At 35.3% G+C, this 20141-nt stretch overlaps 1 protein-coding gene across 1 annotated transcript in view; it reads right to left on the bottom strand.

Annotated features, from left to right (window-relative positions):
* Window positions 1-15709, bottom strand: part of LOC137248826 (uncharacterized) — a 35229-nt gene extending 19520 nt beyond the window's left edge. The window contains exons 1-2 of the mRNA XM_067779723.1: window positions 15540-15709; window positions 5597-5888 (exon numbers count right to left, since the gene is read on the bottom strand). Of these exons, the coding sequence (XP_067635824.1) occupies window positions 5597-5764 (168 nt within the window). The 5' untranslated portion in view covers window positions 5765-5888; window positions 15540-15709. The remainder of the gene's footprint in view (window positions 1-5596; window positions 5889-15539) is intronic.
* Window positions 15710-20141: the final 4432 nt, after the last annotated feature.

Raw genomic sequence — 20141 nt, 5'->3', positions numbered from 1 at the left:
GGAAATGAAGTACAATTGATGTAAAGCTCTTTTTTTGCAAAGATATAGCTTATTTTATTCGTCCACGACCCTTTTAAAAATCTTTTATATAAAAGTGGGCATGGTCCTTAACCGATTTCACTAATTTTTCTTGAAAGCATTCCTTATAGTGAGGGCAACCTCTGCCGAATTTTATTACGATAGGTTTAACGATTTTTGATTTATGATTAATAATATTTGTAAAATTGATTTTATCACAAGTGGGCGGTGCCACGCCCATTTTTAAAAATTTTCAAAATTTTTATCGAGAGTCTCAATATCAGTCCACATGTCAAATTTCAAGATTCTAGGTGTATTGGTTTTTTGTGTTTTCCTAAATTTTTTCTATATAAAATGTGGGCGTGGTTATCATCCGATTTCGCTCATTTTCAATACCAATCTATTCTGGGTCCAGATAACCTAGTGTGCCAAATTTGGTGAAAATATCTCAATATTTACTCAAGTTATCGTGCTAACAGACGGACGAACGGACGGACAGGGCTCAATCAAATTTTTTTTCTATAGGCAAAAAAATCGCCCATTGCTCTGTGAAAATCATATTCTAGGGATCATCTAGGGATCAAAATAAGAAACTTTGCCGAAGGAACCATACCTCTAAAACGAACTCTGATGTCCCCCCCTTTGGGTCATAAGGGCAAATTTTTAAAAATCCCACTTTGAAATGCCTATGTTTTTTTTCTTTTTCGAGTTTATTTTTCTCTTTAGAAATTTATTTAGTCAGAACATATGTAAATGAAAAAATGAATTTAACTTAGTAATATAAAAGAAATTAAAAAAAATTATTAGAAATTAGCGTTTTTACAACCCCCTTTTAAAACCAAGGTATCACATAGTTGTGTGGGTTTTTTATTTAACCGTTTTAAAAAATGAAGGTATCACTGTGACACAATTGCAGATCGTACAATTGCTTGTGTTGTTTTTTTTTAAGCCACCACAAGACACAGCTGGTAGAATTGAAATTGCCCCTACCCGAAAGTTCGAGCCAAAGGGGGGGACATCAGAATTCGTTTTAGAGGTATAGTTCCTTCGGCAAATTTTCTTATTTTGATCCCTAGAATACGATTTTCAAAGAGCAATGAGCGATTTTTAAATCGACCCGCCCTACTGTACAACCAACCGTTATCCAATCAAAGTTAACGTACTCTGTGTACAAAGCACGATGAGTATAAAAATATTTGTTGTAGGTATAAAACAGGACCTATTCTTCCTACTCAGGTGTATTACGCAACTCCTCAATTTAAAAAAAAAAACTGGTTTAGGAAATATTTTCCACATTTTTCCTGAAGGTAGTATTTTGTCAAATTTCCATGGCACTCAGTTCGTAAAAAAGGAGACAGGCACTGCAATCAATAGTGATAATTTACTTATATCAAATATTTGCATTAACCTCAAAGCACACTTATTCAAAATTCAACTTATTTTTACTCCTATTCATCGTTTGCCAACATTTTTAGGTGTTAATTTATCACCGAAAATGGCGTCATAAAAAAATTGCATAATAAATTGTTGGATAAATGAAGTGTGGATAAAACTTGTTTTACAAACATCTTCAACCAAAGTTTCATATCACTTTCACTCATCACACTTCTTGCATTGTATTTTCTCTCTTTGTATTTTACTTAATATTCATTCGCTTTTGCTCTTTTACTTTGACTTTCCTGTTTTGTTGTCGTAGGTCGTTTTGTTGTCAATTACTCTACATGTATATGTGTGTTTGTTATCTTACATACTGATATTTCTTTAACCAGCTTTGTTTTTGTTATTATTATTGTGTTGCCAAGAGTTCATTAGTTGATGTAAGATATGGGTTATATTTTCAATGCTAAATTATAAATTTAATTTTTTTTTTTGTTATTTTATCATATGTTTGTTTTCTTTCATTTTCATTTTTATACGTAAATACATTCACACATATATGAACGTATGTTAATGGTTTACCGTCAAGGTCGTGCGTGCTCATTACAGTTATGGCTATTTTACATACCATTTATACTTCTTACATTCAATTTGAATTGCCATATATTTGATAAGCGCACTTTATTTAAATTGTTTTGTTTTTGCTTATCTATATTGATTCAACAAGTGTTAATGACTTTTATGTTTGATTTTTGGAATACGTGATTCATGATTTATGGCTGAATGTTTGTGGTTGCACAAATGTACGTGACATTCATATTTCATTGTACTTAAGTTTGCTTATGACATTTCTAATCATGACATATAAAGTAGCACCGGACCCGGTAGACATTGTTTGATTTGTCGTTTCCTCTCTCTCACTGGTCCTCTTCTTTTTTTTCCAGTCCTACATACTCTCTCCTGATCTACCCTCTCCCACTCCCACCCTCACGCCTTTCAACACCCAAAGTCACTTTTCCTCCCACTCCGATTCCTACTTCCATTCCCCTACTATCCCTACTCCACTCGCAATTTAACTCCCGCTACCATGCCAACTCCTACTCCCATTATCAATCACACCCACCCTCTTAGTTTCACTTCTTATCCCACTCTACTTCCCTTCCCGCTCCCATCACCTCTTCCCCTCCCAACCCCACCCACTCACTCACCTCTTTACCAATTTTCAGACCGCTACCATGATTACTTCCATATAAACAATATAAACAAGTAAGGAAGGCTAAGTTCGGTTGTAACCGAACATTACATATTCGGCTGTCAAATTACAGCTTGCAAAACTTTTAAATTACCTTCTTTTAAAAGTGGGCGGTGCCACGCCCATTGTCCAAAATTACACTAATTTTCTATTTTGCGTCATAAGATCAACCCATCTACCAAGTTTCATCGCTTTATCCGTGTTTGGTAATGAATTATCGCACTTTTTCGGTTTTTCGAAATTTTCGATATCGAAAAAGTGGGCGTGGTTATAGTCCGATTTTCTTAATTTTAAATAGCGATCTTAGATGAGTGCCCAGAAACATGCATACTAAATTTCATTAAGATACCTCTAAATTTACTCAAGTTATCGTGTTTACGGCAGACGGACGGACGGACGGAGATGGCTAAATGAATTTCTTTTTTCGCCCAGATATTTGGATATATATATTTCTACATCTATATCGATTAGGTTATGCCGTTACGGGGTACCGTTATGCGAACAAAATTAATATACTCTGCTCTCTCTGTTGAGTATAAAAATCTAACTCGAAGATAATTCACACAGAATGAGTGTTTCCATTTGCCAATCCCCAGCTGGAGTGGCAGTGAAAAATATGCTCTGCTACTGCTGCGGCTCTGGCTTTGCTTTGAGTTACGTCGTGTTTTAGAGCGGAGCAAACAGCAGAATAAAAACTACGGACAATATGCTTTTTACAGCGGAGAGAAAGCAAACAATTTTTTTTATTGCTGGGTGCTCTGTTTGACGTGCGGTCTTATTTCTGACTTACTTCCGTGAGGCTTTTGATGACATTTTCATTGTGATTTCATAATAGTTCTGCAATCACTCAGGATAATTTCCGAGTCATATGAACACGCCTTTTGTGACTATCTCAAAGCCGTTTCGTGGTCATTTCGTGATCGTTTAAGGCTTATTTCGGAGGGTTTTTGTGTTTATTGCGGAGTATTTCTTGCCTCTTTTGAGATCTTTGGAACCATTTCGAGAACTTTTTGGATAAAATTCCAAGCTCATTTCGTTATCATTTTGCGGTTATTTCATAGTTTTTCCACGGTCATATGCAGATGAGTTTGAGGATTATTTAGGTGCGATTTAAGGGTTGTTTCGTGTCATTTGGGGATCACTACCTGGTTAATTCGGTCTCGATTCGGCATAAGTTTGGAGACAACTTGAAAATTCGTGGTTTATCTGGATAACTTTGGTGTGACTTCGGGATCACTTCATGATCAATTTGCAATTATTTTGTGATGATTTTGGGGATTTTTTGGGGACCCTTATGAGGCCGTTTCCTGATCTTTTCTTCGTCATTTATCGATCACCTCGAGGCTATTTGGGGGTTATTTCGAAAACATATTGGAAACTATTTCGACACATTTGTGATGATTGTGAGGAGTATTTCGTGGTCTTTGCGGGATCTTTTCTTGATCATTTGAGGGAGGTAATTTTAAGGTCGCTTAATAATCACTTCGGGGTCAATTTGAGGTCATTTTGTGATAATTTTCGCAACTATTTCAGGATGTTTAGGGGTCATTTCAGGATGATTTTAAGGATCGGTGTCACTTCGAGTGCAATTTGGGGATTTTTAGTCAGAATTTTATAATTCAGATAAAAAGGAAGAAATATGAGAAAAGAATTGCAAGCAAAAGAAGATGAAAACACTAAAAATTATGAGTCTGCTGAGTTAGAGATTGCAATTCCAGGCTGCATTAAGAACAGCGCAGGGGAGTCATGGTCGACACAGCGGAGCGAGAGTGTGAGTGCTTGATACTGGGCGGTGACGCCTTTTAAATAGGTTGTGTGCAGTTGGTGGACAAGAACCCTACCGCAAAATTCTCACCAGTTTAAGTCAATTTTAATATTTCCGTAGCATGTTCAAAGGTAGATTCGAACATCCTATATCTAATAAAAAACAATTTACATTACATTAACCCATGAAACATTTGTTCAACTCCTCCTTAAATATTAAGGAGTAGTGAGTGGATACTTCAATGTGCCATAATAGATTATTTTCAAAGGGTGACTAACTTTAGGTTTTTCTGTGCACCCCTTTCAACAAAACCAATAAATTACAAATACGTTTCCCTGCAATAAATGCTACCCATCTACTGCGCCTTCTAGCAATGAAACTCCCGTAAAAGAAAGTCAATTTAATCAATCAATCAAAATGCAGGAGCTAATGATAAAAACATTGTCCATTCTCCTTTCAATTAAACAATTGCAAACTTAATGTTGGTGTAGTGAAAGAAAGTGATATAATATTTTAATCGTCACTCGCAAAATCTTAAGGCAGCCTCTTGCATAACAACAACAGAAACCAAGCCAGTGTGAAGCCAGTGTGTAGCTACAACAATGCAAATTAAACACTTTTGCTTCCTGCAGTGTTAATCGCTATATACATACATACATATATAAGCTTGTATGTATATTTGCTGAGATCTAAATGTTTTATTTGCATTCACCTACAAATATACAAACGTTAAAATGAATGTACGTATATATGTATATATATAGATGTACACAAAATTACATTCAAGTATTTCCGTCTTTTACAATCTCCTCCTGAACGTTCAATGACAAAGCAAAAAACCAAATAAAATCGACCCATTTTATGCCAAGTAACCCCCAAACCTCCAAACAACTAAATAAACAACATAACTTGCAAAACAAATACAGATACATACATCTACTAAACACCAAAAAATACAAGCAAGTGGCCCCAAAATAATGTGTTTTTTGGTTGTAGCACAATTTATAGTCGCGTAGTCAGTCAGTTGTTGCATGCAACATCATAATGCATTTATGCCACGAGGCAAGTTTGTTGCATGATGATGGTGATGACGCATAACGAATTATTTAACAGCACCGCTTGTGCTTTTGTGTTATGCTTGTTGTTTTTTTTTTTTTTTTTTTTGCTTAGTAAGTATATATTACCTCTGCATTCATAGGATTCAATTCGCCGTTGATCGCATTTGCACCTTCCGGGTCGGCTGTGAGCAGATCATCTCGCTGACGTTTGACGCGTACGGCAGGCACAGCCAGGCAAAGTGTAAATATGCCAAGCGCAAGGAGAAGGCTCAAAATGCATCGTATTAACTGCATTTTTTTACTTTGTTTGCTTTGATTTATATATATATATATATGTGTGAGTGTCTGTATTTGTTGGCTGACAGGTCACTTAAGCTTTTTGAGCTATGTTCTGCAAGTCTAATACAATCGAAGGAATCTGAAAAGGAAGAAAAATTTTGATATTTTTATTTTTAATACTGATTTGGCAAACATATAAAGCACTAGATTTGTCTAAAAGGTATATTGGGTAAGTTCATTGGATACTTAAACTGAGGCAAAACGCCACGGTTCAGAAAATCACTTCGTTGACAAATTCAGTATTTATCTTTGTGATGGCGTGCTCAGTCTACTACACTGAAGGTCTCGGCCTCAATTAAGAAACATTTTTATACCTTTCATGAACAAGAAATGGTATATTAAATTTGGTCCGATGTTTGTAACGTTGAGAAATATAGAAGATAAACTCACCATTAAGTATACCGAATTGATCAGGGCGACGAACTGAGTTGATATAGCCATGTCTGTCTGTCCGTCCGTCCGTCCGTCTGTCCGTCTGTCTGTTTGAGCGACTAGCTCAAATTTTGAGATATCTCAATGAAATCTGGCACAAGGATGTATTTTGGTATTATATTAGACATTTGTCGGACGGCCACCGTGGTGTGATGATAGCGTGCTCCGCCTACCACACCGGATGCCCTGGGTTCAAACCCCGGGCAAAACAAAAATCAAAAATTTTAAAAATAAGGTTTTTCAATTAGAAGACAATTTTTCTAAGCGGGGTCGCCCCTCGGCAGTGTTTGGCAAGCGCTCCGGGTGTATTTCTGCCATGAAAAGCTCTCAGTGAAAACTCATCTGCCTTGCAGATGCCGTTCGGAGTCGGCATAAAATCATGTAGGTCCCGTCCGGCCAATTTGTAGGGAAAATCAAGGGGATCACGATGCAAATTGGAAAAGAAGCTCGGCCTTAGATCTCTTCGGAAGTTATCGAGGTTATTACATTTATTTTTTTTTATTTGTCGGATCCGGTATGATCGGACCATTACAACATATATCTCACATACAACCGATCGTTCAGATAAGACGATTTTGGTCATTCCTGCAGCAATTTAGAAAGTATAAACATGAAACTCGGTGATATATTATAATATATCATAGAAGATATACTGAAAAAACCACTTTGATCGGATCTATATATATTATATATCCCATGCAACGGATCATTCAGATAGAAAAGTTTTTGGCACTTCTTCCCTTAATTTCCAATATAAAAACGTTAAACTTGGTGATATTTATTCTAATATATCATAGAAGATTTCCTGTAAAAACCATTTTGATCGGAGCTATATATACTATATATCCCATACAACCGATCGTTCAGATAAACCCCCTTTGCCATTTTTTATTTTATATTTATCTTAAAAATCGTTTAGGTATGTATCTCTGTTCACTATATATTTCTCATCTTATACATCCGATTATTTGGAGATTACGAACGGGATAAGATTACTGTTCAGCCCCATTCATGAAAGGTATGAGGTCTTCGGCACAGCCCCGTCCCGTCCTTACTTGCTTTTTTTTTTCTTTGCTATTAGAAGAAAGCTTTTCAAAGCGTGGTAGCCCCCTCGGCAATGGATTCTTGCCATGAGGAGCTTTTTAAAGAAAACTCATCTGCTTGTAGCTATCGTGCGGAATCGGCATTATACAGATACAGTAACGGACCCCCTATTTCCGCTGTATTGAAAAACTAATAACTTATATGAAAAAGGTGCTTATACATTTTTATTTTAAACCATTTTCTGATAATAATAAACTAAAAAAAATTATTTTATTAATAGTAAATAGCAAATTTATGGGAACAAACGTTACAACAACATTGATAAAAGTTTACATACACTACCCATAACAACTCCAAGTAACACTAAATAATATTGTTTCGTAGTATTTAGGCGGTCCAACGTTAGAATCAAAACCAGCCTGAAGCCATCATGTTATTGAGACTACTAAATTTGTTAGCTCTGCTAGAAACCTTTTTTTTTAAATTTGCGTTTTTAAATTTCCCAAATATATTTAAATCTGGACTTTATATGATGTGTCTTTTTGTCTTGGAGGATACTGAATCAGCCAATGCTTAGCATTATGAGCCGTGTGATAATCTTTAGATCGTCATCCTTCCAAAAGATCCAATCTGCACGAACATTCAATTTATCCACCGCTGGTTTCCAAATATCTTCAAATAAAGACCTATATCTAAAACGATATATATTACCCTCATTAATGTAATTCTACCAACTCCAAATGCCACAACAGCTCCCCAAACCATAATACTGCCGCCACCATGCTTTATAGCTGATATGAAATTCTTCCTAGCGAATGGAGAATTTTTCTTTCTTCACACTTTTGTTCTTCCATCGCTAAGAAAAATATTGGACTTTGACTCGTCGATAAGCAAAACTTATTAATGCTCCTGGCCATCAAAACCAGGGTTTAGTACTGGTAAAGGCTACTTTTTGATGCACTTTCTTCTGTAACCGATTAACTATCATGTATTTTAAATTACTGTGTACTGACCATGTTTTTCTTAAACCATTTGCTAAGATCAAAATATCTACTGATGTCCTTCATAGAGGGGTTTGATGTCGCCCTAAAATCGTGCTGCACAAAATTAGCTTAAGTACTGGATCTAATATTAGCTATGTCTGAATATTTGCGAGTGAGATCGGTTACTTCGGCCTTACATCCCTCTTGGTTACAGCTCATACACTTGTTGTTGATGAGGATTCTCCTTCTATTTGCATGTACTCACAAGGGCCAGTATCTTCTTATTATTTTTGTGACCCTAAATATTTCGTTTCTAGTCTTATTCAGTAAATTTTCTGTTCTTTTCTGATCGTTGATAGGCTAAACTTGTTTGATAATTTAAAATGTACCAATAACGAGCTGCGTTTCTCTTGAGATTGGTAAGTAACATCTAAGGACGCAATCGTTATTTGCAAAATTGTTATTTTTTCTCGACTACTTACAGGATTCTCGAACACTAAACAACATGCTCTCCCTATTCCTCGTACCTCAGCTTTTAGGGTGGGAGAAGAAATATGATGACGGCGGTTTAGAGAAGACCCTTTAGATAACACTATGGTCCATTTTGGATCCATCATCGTAGAGTGAGATCACACCTTACATATTAAGACGGCTTACAAACCCACCATCGATTCTAGCCATTACCTATAAATTTTTGTCACAGTTCAATGTGGCAAAAGATAGTCTGTGGTCGAATTCTTATGGAACAGCCTCCTTAAGATGCCGCTGCCAGTATACTTCTTCTCGTTCCAGCAACTATAATCCCTAAGTTTAATGCTGAACAAATAGCTTTAAAGAGTACCTGTAGGTCCGTACGATAGAATGGGTCTTATGCCGCTGTGTATATCAATATAAGCAAGTAAAGATGTCTAAGTTCGGGTGTAACCGAACATTGTATATAATGCGTGAGCTTCAATTAAAAAAAATGTCTCCCCATTTCCTCTACCAATAGAACTTGATAAGTGAAATATCATTGATTCAAAAATAATGTTTGCTAAGTTATAGCTTATTATTCTAGTCTACGACCCTTTTAAACTTTTTTTATATCTAAGTTGCCGTGTCTTTAACCCATCCCGTCCATTTTCTCTAGAAATATTTCCTGCTATAGGGAATATTTGTGTACCCAATTTTATTACGGTCCGTTAATTTTTCTTCGATTTATGGCTCCCGAAACATAGAAAAATGCTTAGTCGTAAAAGCGGCGGTGCCACGCCCATTTTTTAATATTTGAATTTTTTCCTATTTCTTGTTATAAATCCACTTGGGAAATGAAGTACCATAGATAAAGTTCTCTTTTGCAAAGATATAGCTTATTTTATTCGTCCACGACCCTTTTAAAAATCTTTTTGATGTATGATTAATACATTTGTAAAATTGATTTTATCACAAGTGGGCGGTGCCATGCCCATTTTAAAAAAAAATTTCAGATTTTTATGAAGAGTCTCAATATCAGTCCGCATGTCAGATTTCAACATTCTAGTTGTATTATTTACTAAATAATCAGGTTTTTTGTGTTTTCCAAAATGTTATATATTTAAAAAGTGGGCGTGGTTATCACCCGATTACGCTCATTTTAAATACCAATTTATTCTGGGTCCAGATAAGCTCGTGTACCAAAATAAGCTCGTGCACCTAAATATTTACTCAAGTTATCGTGTTAATGGGCGGACGGACGGACATGCCTCAATCAATTTTTTTTTTCGATATTGATGGTTTTGATATATGGAAGTCTATACATATATCGATTCCTTTATACCTGTACAACCAACCGTAATCCAACCAAAGTTAATATACTATGTGTGCAAAGCATGCTGGGTATAAAAATTTGGGTCAGAGGCCCCATTTTCTGCTAACGTTTCTGCTGTACGAGAATACGCGATGTGCGCTTTCTCTACTCGTCTTTCCATATTGACATTCCAGTTAAGTTTGTTGTCTCAGTATTTTAACTCCAAGGTATTTAACACTAGTTTAAAGAGAGAGTTCACTATTGAAGCAGTCAAAACGAAAGTATTTTGAGTTTCTTAGTTCTATTACTGAGTTTTTTCTTAATTGGATGATGTTAATTTTTAGATGTAAAAGAGTGTTCTTGTTCTAATCGGTCCCCTAATTAATTTTCAATATATCCAGAATTATTTATATAATTATATATATTAATTATATAATTAGTGTATATTCTAGATATATTGAAAATTAATAAGTGGTGCGATTAGAAACTGGGACTTACGATTTTCCATGGATTTCTCGATTAGGCGCTAGGTTAAATTAGGTTAGGTGGTAGCTGCCCTGATAAGGATAGCTCACTTGGACAACACGAAGGTCCGTTGTGATACCACATACACCAAAAATAACGGTGACTTAGGTCTAGCTACTTAGAGAATCGTTGGGTTGCAACGATAAAGCTCCGAATGATACCGATCTCAAATTTGGATTAAACCTCGGGAGATCCAAGTGAGTCGCGATCGATGTACTTTCGCCTAGTTCTGGCAAAAGCTGGGCAATCAAGCATAAAGTGATTTGGTGATTCCACCTCATCATCCTCCATACAGCTGCAGCAGGATGGAGTTTCCAGTATATTGAGACGTACCGCATGGATACCCATGGGACAGTGCCCTGTCAAAACCCCAATTACCATTGATAGGTGAGCCTTAGTGAACCCAATTATTCAGCAGACCTCCTGCCATCCACTTTCGGCCAGAAAGATCTTGCTACCCTGCAAGAAGTGATGTCCGCCCAACGTTTGCTGAGCTGACTCGAGGCCCAGCTATGGAGGAGCAATCCACAGGTGGCCAGCGAGATTCAGAAATCTCTACAGCCATCTTCATCCGGTTCAGTTGTACCGATGCGGGCTAAGAGATCCACTTGACAGTTACCCGAGATATCACACAGATAATCTTAATTGTAAAATAATTCGATGCAATCGCAAGCGTTGTCAGGCACTCCCAGACCACCCTCGATCGCACTGTAGTTGAGCTCAAGGCCTTGATAGCCGCTTGGCTATCAGAGTAGATGTTAAATTCCCTAACCGTTTTTTAGGACCTAAGGACTTAAGAAACAGGCACGATGCAAGCGATTGTAATGAAAAAAACCAAAGACTTAGGAAACGAACTTCCTGTAAGCATTTGTAGCATACTACAAACACATACTTGCTTATTACAATTGAACAATATAATTCGAATTTAAATACGCTTCAAAAAGCGGTTTTGAATAATAGCCACAGGGATTTTTTCAATATGCAGCTTTTAACTTTTATGTTTTATGTTGAGTTATAATATAATCAGTAGACTTAAGAAAATTACAGATAAGCTTGAATTACAAATGTCGACTTCCATATTCTTTTAATCGACAGTGTGCTTTTTTTTAACTTTAAGGAGAGTTGTCTGATTATAGAAGTTTGAAATTAATAGACTTTGAAAATTCACACAAACTATAAAAATCTCTTCGAAACTTGCTTTCCCATGTGGTTTAATGGGAAACTTAAATGCAATTTGTACCTTAGTTAAAACAAATGCTTGGTGTGATTTACCTGCGATGAGATTTAGGACTAGCTTCTCTTCCAATTTGGGTCGTGCTCCCTTTAATTGTTTCTACAAATTGTTGGGACGGGACCTACTTGTTTTATGCCGACTACAAACGGCATCCGCAAAGGAAATGAATTTTCATTGAAAAGTTTTTATGGTAGAAATACACTCGTGGTGTTTTCCAAATCACTTCCGATGAGCGCCCACGATTAGAAAGTTTATTTCTAATTTAAAAAACATATTCTCCAAAATTGTGATGTTACTTTGCCCGGGAGTTGTAGTGGGCGAAGCACCCTTGTGACTATAAATAACTGTGTATTAAGCTGATCCTTATTTTTCGACTTTTAAAAAATGAATGGAGGTCGCAACCGAAGGTTAAACTATTAGAAAAATCATTTTAAAAAAAATGATAAAAAAGGAAAAACAGAAATTAAATTTTTAATGTAGGTTTTCGAAAAGGTCTGCTTATTCCCCTAAAGATTATCTAAGTTATTCTAAACAAAAAATTGTTGAAAAGTACTTGAAACGAGTAAAGACGGGACTCTCTTCGGCTGTGCCGAAGATTTCATACCTTTCATGAATGCGGCTGAACAATAATCTTATCCCATTCGTATTCTGAAAATAATGCGCTGTAAAGATAAGAAATATATAGTGAACAGATGTACGTACCTAAACTATTTTAAGATAAATATAAAAAAATGGGAGAAAACCCCTTATCTGAACGATCGGTTGTATGGGATAAATATTATATATAGCTCCGATCGAAATGATTTTTACAGAAAATCTATGATATATTAGAATATATATCATCAAGTGTTACGTTTTTATATTGGAAACTGAGGGAGAAATGGCCAAAAATCTTTCTATCTGAACGATCGATTGTATACGATATAACTATATAGCTGCGATCAAGGTGATTTTTTCAGGATACCCTCTATGATATATTAAAATATATATCACCGTGTTTCACGTTTATACTTTCTAAATTGCGGCAGGAATGACCAAAATCGTCTTATCTGAACGATCGGTTGTATGGGAGATATATGTTATAGTGGTACGTGGTAATATAATACAAAAAGACATCCTTGTGCAAAATTTCATTGAGATATCTCAAAATTTGAGGGACTAGTTTGCGTTCAAACAGACAGACGGACATGGCTATATCAACTCAGTTCGTCGCCCTGATCAATTCGGTATACTTAATGGTGAGTCTATATTCTATATTTTTCAACGTTACAAACATCGGACCAAAGTTAATATACCATTTCATGTTCATGAAAAGTATAAAAAAAGTAAATATACTGCGTCTCATATAACTATACTACACATTTCTTTAAATTTTTCGAATATCTCTCCTGCATTTATTGACCGTTATAAATAAGCAAAACACTTCCTAGATTGTGCTTATAAAATCGTTTCATAACTATTGCACTCATTTAAAAAATTACTCTCTAAGCGAAAAGTTGATTCTTAACGAACTTCTTCTCTTTTGTAGGTATAAATCTAAGCCAAGGGTGATAAAAATACCAGGTGGAATAAAATTAACGGAAACCGATAGTGGCAAAATTTAGGTCCTCAAAAAAATTACAAAAAAATTATCGGAGTCGCAAGGTTGTGAGCAACTTTTTGTCAAATACGCCGGAATATGGTAAAAAAGATTTGGGTCTCCAAAACGAAAGCTTTCGGATCACTATAGGCGAACTATAATAACAAACACCAGCAACTCCTCGCTGAGCTGTTCGAAATTAGCGACGCCCGTGAGGAAAAGCGTAAGCAAATCAACAAAAAGGAGGATTCTCCAAGAAGTTCTAAATATTTGCCGCCAAAAATTGAAGATTGCTCCTTTCTTCACACAGCGACATAAAAATGCTCGCATTGAGTTTGCCAAGAAACATATGAAAATGGACTGGTCTCAAGTAAGGAAGTTTAATTGCTTTTTTGAACCGATATTTATGTCTCGCCTTTTGTTGAAAGTTTTATTTTCAGGTAAGAAAAAATGGAGCTTAGATGGCCCGGACGGAAATAGAGGATATTGGAGACATTTGAAGAAGGAGCCCCAAATTTTTTCAAAGAGAAATTTTGGAGGTGGATTATTGATGATTTGGGGAACATTTACAGGCGACGCCGTACTAGAACTGCACTTTCTGAGATCAAAAATGAAGAGCTCGCAATAAGTTAATGTACTTCAATGCAGTCTTCTTCCCTTTTTACGAGAAAATAATGAAAAACGGTGAACTTTTCAGCAGAACAATGCACCCATATATGCCAGTCGCAATACATAAAAAGGTTTTTCTGAAAATATTGTTTTGGTTGGCCAGCTTGTTCGCTGGAGAATATATCGCGAATATTAGCACGTAGAGTCTATGCCAAAAACCACCAATATAGCTCAACAAACCCACTGAAGTGTGAAATTGTGGATAAATGGGGGCAACTGGAGGATAATTTACTTTTAAATTTAGTAAATTTTATGTATAAAAAACTCGAATTTTAGACAATTCTTTAAACAAGCTATAGGTATGAAACGATTTCCTATACCCAATAAGGGCACTCTTTTGCTTTTGAGTGATGTTAATATTAATGGAAAATAGTAATTCGAGAAATCAGTTGCTGAAACAAAAGAGTATAGATAGCTGTGCTTTTCCACATTTTTATATTGATATGGTGGCGTGCCAAAAAATCAAAAAAAAAAAAATAATTCACCCGTATAAGGACCACCCTCTTATATATATAACATGGAAAAAATATAATATAACTAGAAGATACGGCACACGTTGTCCTGTTCTAAATTTGGCCTATCTGCATACATTTTATTAAGCTTTTTCCGTCTGACTCAAAAACTCAAAATCGGTTCAGTAGTTTAGGGGCCCATCGGGCCCAAAAATGTTGTGACACGTGTTTTTTATATATTAAGATTTTAGCTTGTGACAGGTGGAACAAGATACATTGAAAGCACATAATGTACGATTTAAATATTTCTTTTTTTTATAAAATAAGATTCATAGAAAAGTAGTACATCAACTTCACGATTTTCATGTTGTAAAACACCATAATTTAATTTCAGTTCTTTACCAGTGTTGTCTATTTTTTCGGATTTGCTCTGAAAGCCTTTTTTAGACCCTAGCGGGACTCTTACTATTTTATCATGTGAACTATGAAATTCGATTTTGTGTCTAAACAACATTTTGACTTAATTAAGTTCGTGAGTAAATTCATGCACTCCAAAGTGAACATATCCATGCTACATGTAAAAGGGTCTAGAAATTAAATTGACATTTGAGCTTACTTTTGCATTTTCGTTTACGTGAAATCAAAACAATTAAAATAATTGACAAAGCACATTTCGATATTACTTTTACAAAGCCAAGCTTACATATACACGCAATATGATTTAATTAAATTTTACAGACCAAATAAATGTTGTAATATTTACATGCTTCCAGCATTTTAGCGCAGATATAAAAATTTACACAAAAAAGCTGCGAAAAGTTCAAAATTTTGCACTTATTGTATGCCTTGTAAACTTCGCAAGTTCCTCATAAGAGTTGCTATTAAATATTTTTATATTGCCAAAAACGAAACGTAGGTAAAAGGTGCATTTGAAAACTGCAATCGCAATACACATTACAAAAACAAAAAACCAAAGAAAATTGCTAACAACAAAGCCATTATATGCAGTCAGCAACTATAGAGATATATGAATAAAAATTTTCGTACCACAAAATCAAAGCGCACTCAACTCGTCGTAAGCACAAACGGACAGCCACAGCAATAGCAAGCGTTAAAACAGGACGTACACTGCGATATTAGCGCGTTCACTAACTTTAAGCAAATGACTGCAGACGAAAGCAACTTCGGTGATTTAGCAGTGGCCAAAAATCATTTACAATAGCCTCCCAAATGCGAGCAACAAAAAGTCAACTGCATACATACGCTGTAGGCAAGTTGATCGAACTAAGAGCCGAAATGTTGTACAACAAAACTTGAAAAAATGTTTTATATTTTTTTAAGACTCGCAATATTCTATTACATATGTGTTTGTGTGTGTTCAATGCCGTCAATAGTCACTGCAACCTGACTTTTTTCTTTTTATCCATTTGTAAATTTATTACTTTACGCCATGAACACACTCGTGCACACAAGAGTAACGCCTAAAGTAACTTAAGAAAAAGTGTCAAAACAATTGCACTCGTTTGCAGAATTCCAAAGAGCAAGGTGGTGAAGCTTTTACAAAAAGCATTGAGCACAAACATTGGAAAAAGTTTATAACGAAGTCCCAAAAAAGCCAAATTGCAATAAATGATACAAAATTAACGCGTAAACGTCGCCGATATGCTTAATACGCTCTTTGTATGCTGCTTATTGAAGCTAGCCGTTATAGTATTATTTATTAATAGTTTTGATTGTATGTGCATGCGCATGCGCAACCGCTCTATTTGTTAATAAAAAGAGCGAATTCCAGCACAGAGCTCAGCAACTAGTAGAGACACTTTTTAAGTAAAGAGCGCATTTCATATATCTCGCCTTTTCGCTCAAGAGTTGTGCAAATTGGTCAAACTACTCAACGCTGAATTCACTCAAAGATCGAAGTAACATGAGACATTTACAAAGAATACGTTTTTTCTTAATGCTAAGTCTTTGGCTAAATTGCAGCGTGGCTTTTAAATTTTTTGTTGGTATTCCGTACTTATATTAACAGGAGAATACTTCAGCATTTTCGGTTATGCTTCTAGTCAATTTGCCTTTAACATTATCTTTGGAATTACCTGAATTAAAACTTCGGTATTAAATTGGCAAGTCTGTACCATAGTCCAATATTTACATACAAAGTCTAAGAATTCGTCACTTATTAAGATAATTTATTCATTGTCAGAATTTTTTATATTTCGACGTTTTCTTCGGTACACAGCACTATATTGACTGGATACAAATAATAAGTGGTTACAAATTTATCTGGCTACAAAGTGTAACTGATTACAAAGAGTAAGTTTTTACAAACTTTTCTGGTTGCAAAGTGTAACTGGTTGCAAATGTTACTGTTTGAAAAGTGTTACTGGTACAAAAAGTCACCGAGTTACAACAGAGTTTCAAAAAGTCACAGAGTTACAACAGAGTTTCAAAAAGTAACAAAGTTACAAAAAGTAACAGAGTTACAAAAAGTAATAGAGTTACAACAGAGTTTCAAAAAGTAACAAAGTTACAAAAAGTAACAGAGTTACAAAAAGTAACAGAGTTACAAAAAGTAATACAGTTACAAAAAGTAACAGAGTTACAAAAAGTAACAGAGATACAAAAAGTAAAAGAGTTACAAAAAGTAACAGAGTTACAAAATGTAACAGTTACAAAAAGTAATAGAGTTAGAAAAAGTAACAGAGTTAGAAAAAGTAACAGAGTTACAAAAAGTAACAGAGTTAGAAAAAGTAACAGAGTTAGAAAAAGTAACAGAGTTACAAAAAGTAGCAGAGTTACAAAAAGTAGCCGAGTTAGAAAAAGTAACTGAGTTACAAAAAGTAACAGACTTACAAAAAGTAGCAGAGTTACAAAAGTAACAGAGTCACAAAAAGTAACAGAGTTACAAAAAGTAACAGAGTTACAAAAACTAACAGAGTTACAAAAAGGAACAAAGTTACAAAAAGCAACAAAGTTACAAAAAGACCAGTGTTACAAAAATAAGGGAGTTACAAAAATTAACAGAGTTACAAAAGGTAACAGATGTACAAAAAGCACCAGAATTACAAAAACTAACAGGGCCAAAAAAATTAGCAGAGTTACGAAAAGTAACAGAGTTACAAAAAGTAACAGAGTTACAAAAAGTAACAGAGTTACAAAAAGTGACGGAGTTACAAAAAGTAACAGGGTTACAAAAAGCAACAGAGTGACGAAAGTAACAGAGTTACAAAAAGTAACAGAGTTACAGTAATAATAGAGTTACAAAAAGTAACAGAGTTACAGTAATAACAGAGTTAAAAAAGTAACAGAATTACAAAAAGTAACAGAGTTACAAAAAAGTAACAGAGATACAAAAAGTAACAGAGTTACAAAAAGTAACAGAGTTACGAAAACTAACAGAGTTACAAAAAGTAACAGAGTTGCAAAAAGTAACAGAGTTACAAAAAGTAACAGAGTTACAAAAAGTGACAGAGTTACAAAAAGTAACAGAGTTACAAAAAGTAACAGAGTTACAAAAAGTAACAGAGTTACAACAAGTAACAGAGTGACAGAAAGTGACAGAGTTACAACAAGCGACAGAGTTGCAAAAAGTAACAGAGTTACAAAAAGTAAGACATAACAAAAAGTACCTGATTACAAAAAGTAGGGCATAAAAGAAATTGATTAAAAAAGTGACGAATTCAAAAAGTAACCGGATACACAAGGAACGTGGTGCAAAAAGTTACTAGTTACACGAAGTATTGGGTTACAAAACATAACTAGTTATATAATGTAAACATCGTTATAATTGGAACTAACAGATTTGAGAGCACCCTTGGTGACATAATTGAAAAACACTGAGATTGACAAAAGATGGTTCACAGAGGTAGGGCTAAGCATCAACCCAAACAGACACCAAAGTACAGTTTCGTTTTGTTGTGTTGATTTTATCGAAATGAAAAGAACGAATATCGACAATCATGATAGCGGAACGCCGAAACCGGTTGGTCTCCAAACCAAATTTGACAAGAATGATGTAGAATCGGTCCAATATACATCAACAACAAAGTACTCTTTACCAGGAGAAAAACGCTGAACTACATGTGGCAAATCGTAATGGATGTACTACCTGTTAGATCATGTGACAAAGGGCTTGAGAGTCACGGCCGACTCTTACGTAGTTAGTGCGAAAAACCCAAAGGCTAAATAAGCAATAATTGTTGCAGATGCATTGCAGGAAAATGCTGAGGATGCATCCCCAAGATCCTAAGATGGAAGTACACGATGAAAAAGAGGCCCATCATAGTATACTGAGAAGTTGCGAGGGTATGAACGGCGGTAGTAGAGGTGCTACTTATTCGAGACGTTAGAGGCGTTAGCTACACATAGTAATGGGAGCCGGTAGCCAAGATCACTTTGGTAAACTTTGTTAAAGAGGGATTTGGGAGAAACAATGTTACACATTCTCGAAATATAGAGAGACTTAAGGAAAAAATTTATTTCATACAGTGTGCAGAAATTGACCTGCAACGGGGCTGCACTAATAAGAGGTGCGTTATATTCAGCGACAGTCAGGTCGCCCAGAAGTTTATCTTTTTAGTTGAGTCTAGATCATGAACAGTTCTTGAATGCGTGGCTCAGATGAGTGGATGGAAAGGAGCAATTGTACAGGCTGGCCAGAAAGGCAGCGACTGAAAGGTCAACAAAGTCCGAGACCATCACGACGATATGTTTTATAAGAATCTATCTATCTAAGAGTGCAATTTTCGAGCGGGTATAGGTCAAGGTGTTTAGGGGCGCTCAACAATAATGTGGATTTAACAAGGGCGTTGTTTTCATATCATACTTGGTCTATGATGCTTTCGATTGATACCCATATTGGCATGTTTTAGTTACTTGTTTAAAAATTCAAACAGGTGGCAACGTCAAGGTAGAAAATATCTGATGTCATTTCACTATAGTAATAAATAAGCTGTATGAAGTTAGCACCCCGAAACGCAAATTTTTTAATAAAAACTGTGTAGTTCATTTAACTAAGCACAGGATAGCCCACCCTGATAAACAAATAATTGTGAAGAAAAAAATTTTCAAATTGAAAGCACAGCAAAATCAAAAAAATTGCTAAATGATTGTTTTCTCATTGTGGTTCGTTTTCCGAAGATACCCCACCCTGGGAAACAAATTATCTTCAAAATTACTTCGGCTTAAACATTTGTTATTAAGATAATTGTTTTTCTAGGATGGGGTGACGAAAAGTTAGGCTAACCTTGGGCAAACATATCACATATTTTTTATTAAAAAGTTCGTAGGCTCCAGCCTCAAACAGCTTTTCAATTTCGTTTCCGATAATTTTGTTTCTAAGGTTGGGCTAACGAAAAAATGGCTGGGCTTGGGCAAACAATCATATCGATTTAAATAAAAAATTCACATTTCGGCATGCCTGCTTCAACCATCTAAAAAAAATTTGTTTTCGATAATTTTGTTTACAATGTTTGGTTAAAAAATAAGGAGGTGGGTTATCCTGGGCTAACCTTTGCAAAGACATTGTGTTTATTAAAAAAAAATTCGCCCTCCGGAGCACCAGCCTCATAAATGTAACCTTGCGACACATTTAACCACTTTTAAAAGCATTGTTTCAAGATCTTGATCTAAGCTAAAAATTACATCCGC

Source organism: Eurosta solidaginis, chromosome 4, assembly GCF_040869045.1.
Source record: "Eurosta solidaginis isolate ZX-2024a chromosome 4, ASM4086904v1, whole genome shotgun sequence".
In the NCBI taxonomy this organism is placed as follows: Eukaryota; Metazoa; Arthropoda; class Insecta; order Diptera; family Tephritidae; genus Eurosta; species Eurosta solidaginis.
The sequence above is the reverse complement of the archived record's forward strand: the minus strand, read 5'-3'. Positions and strand labels throughout refer to the sequence as shown.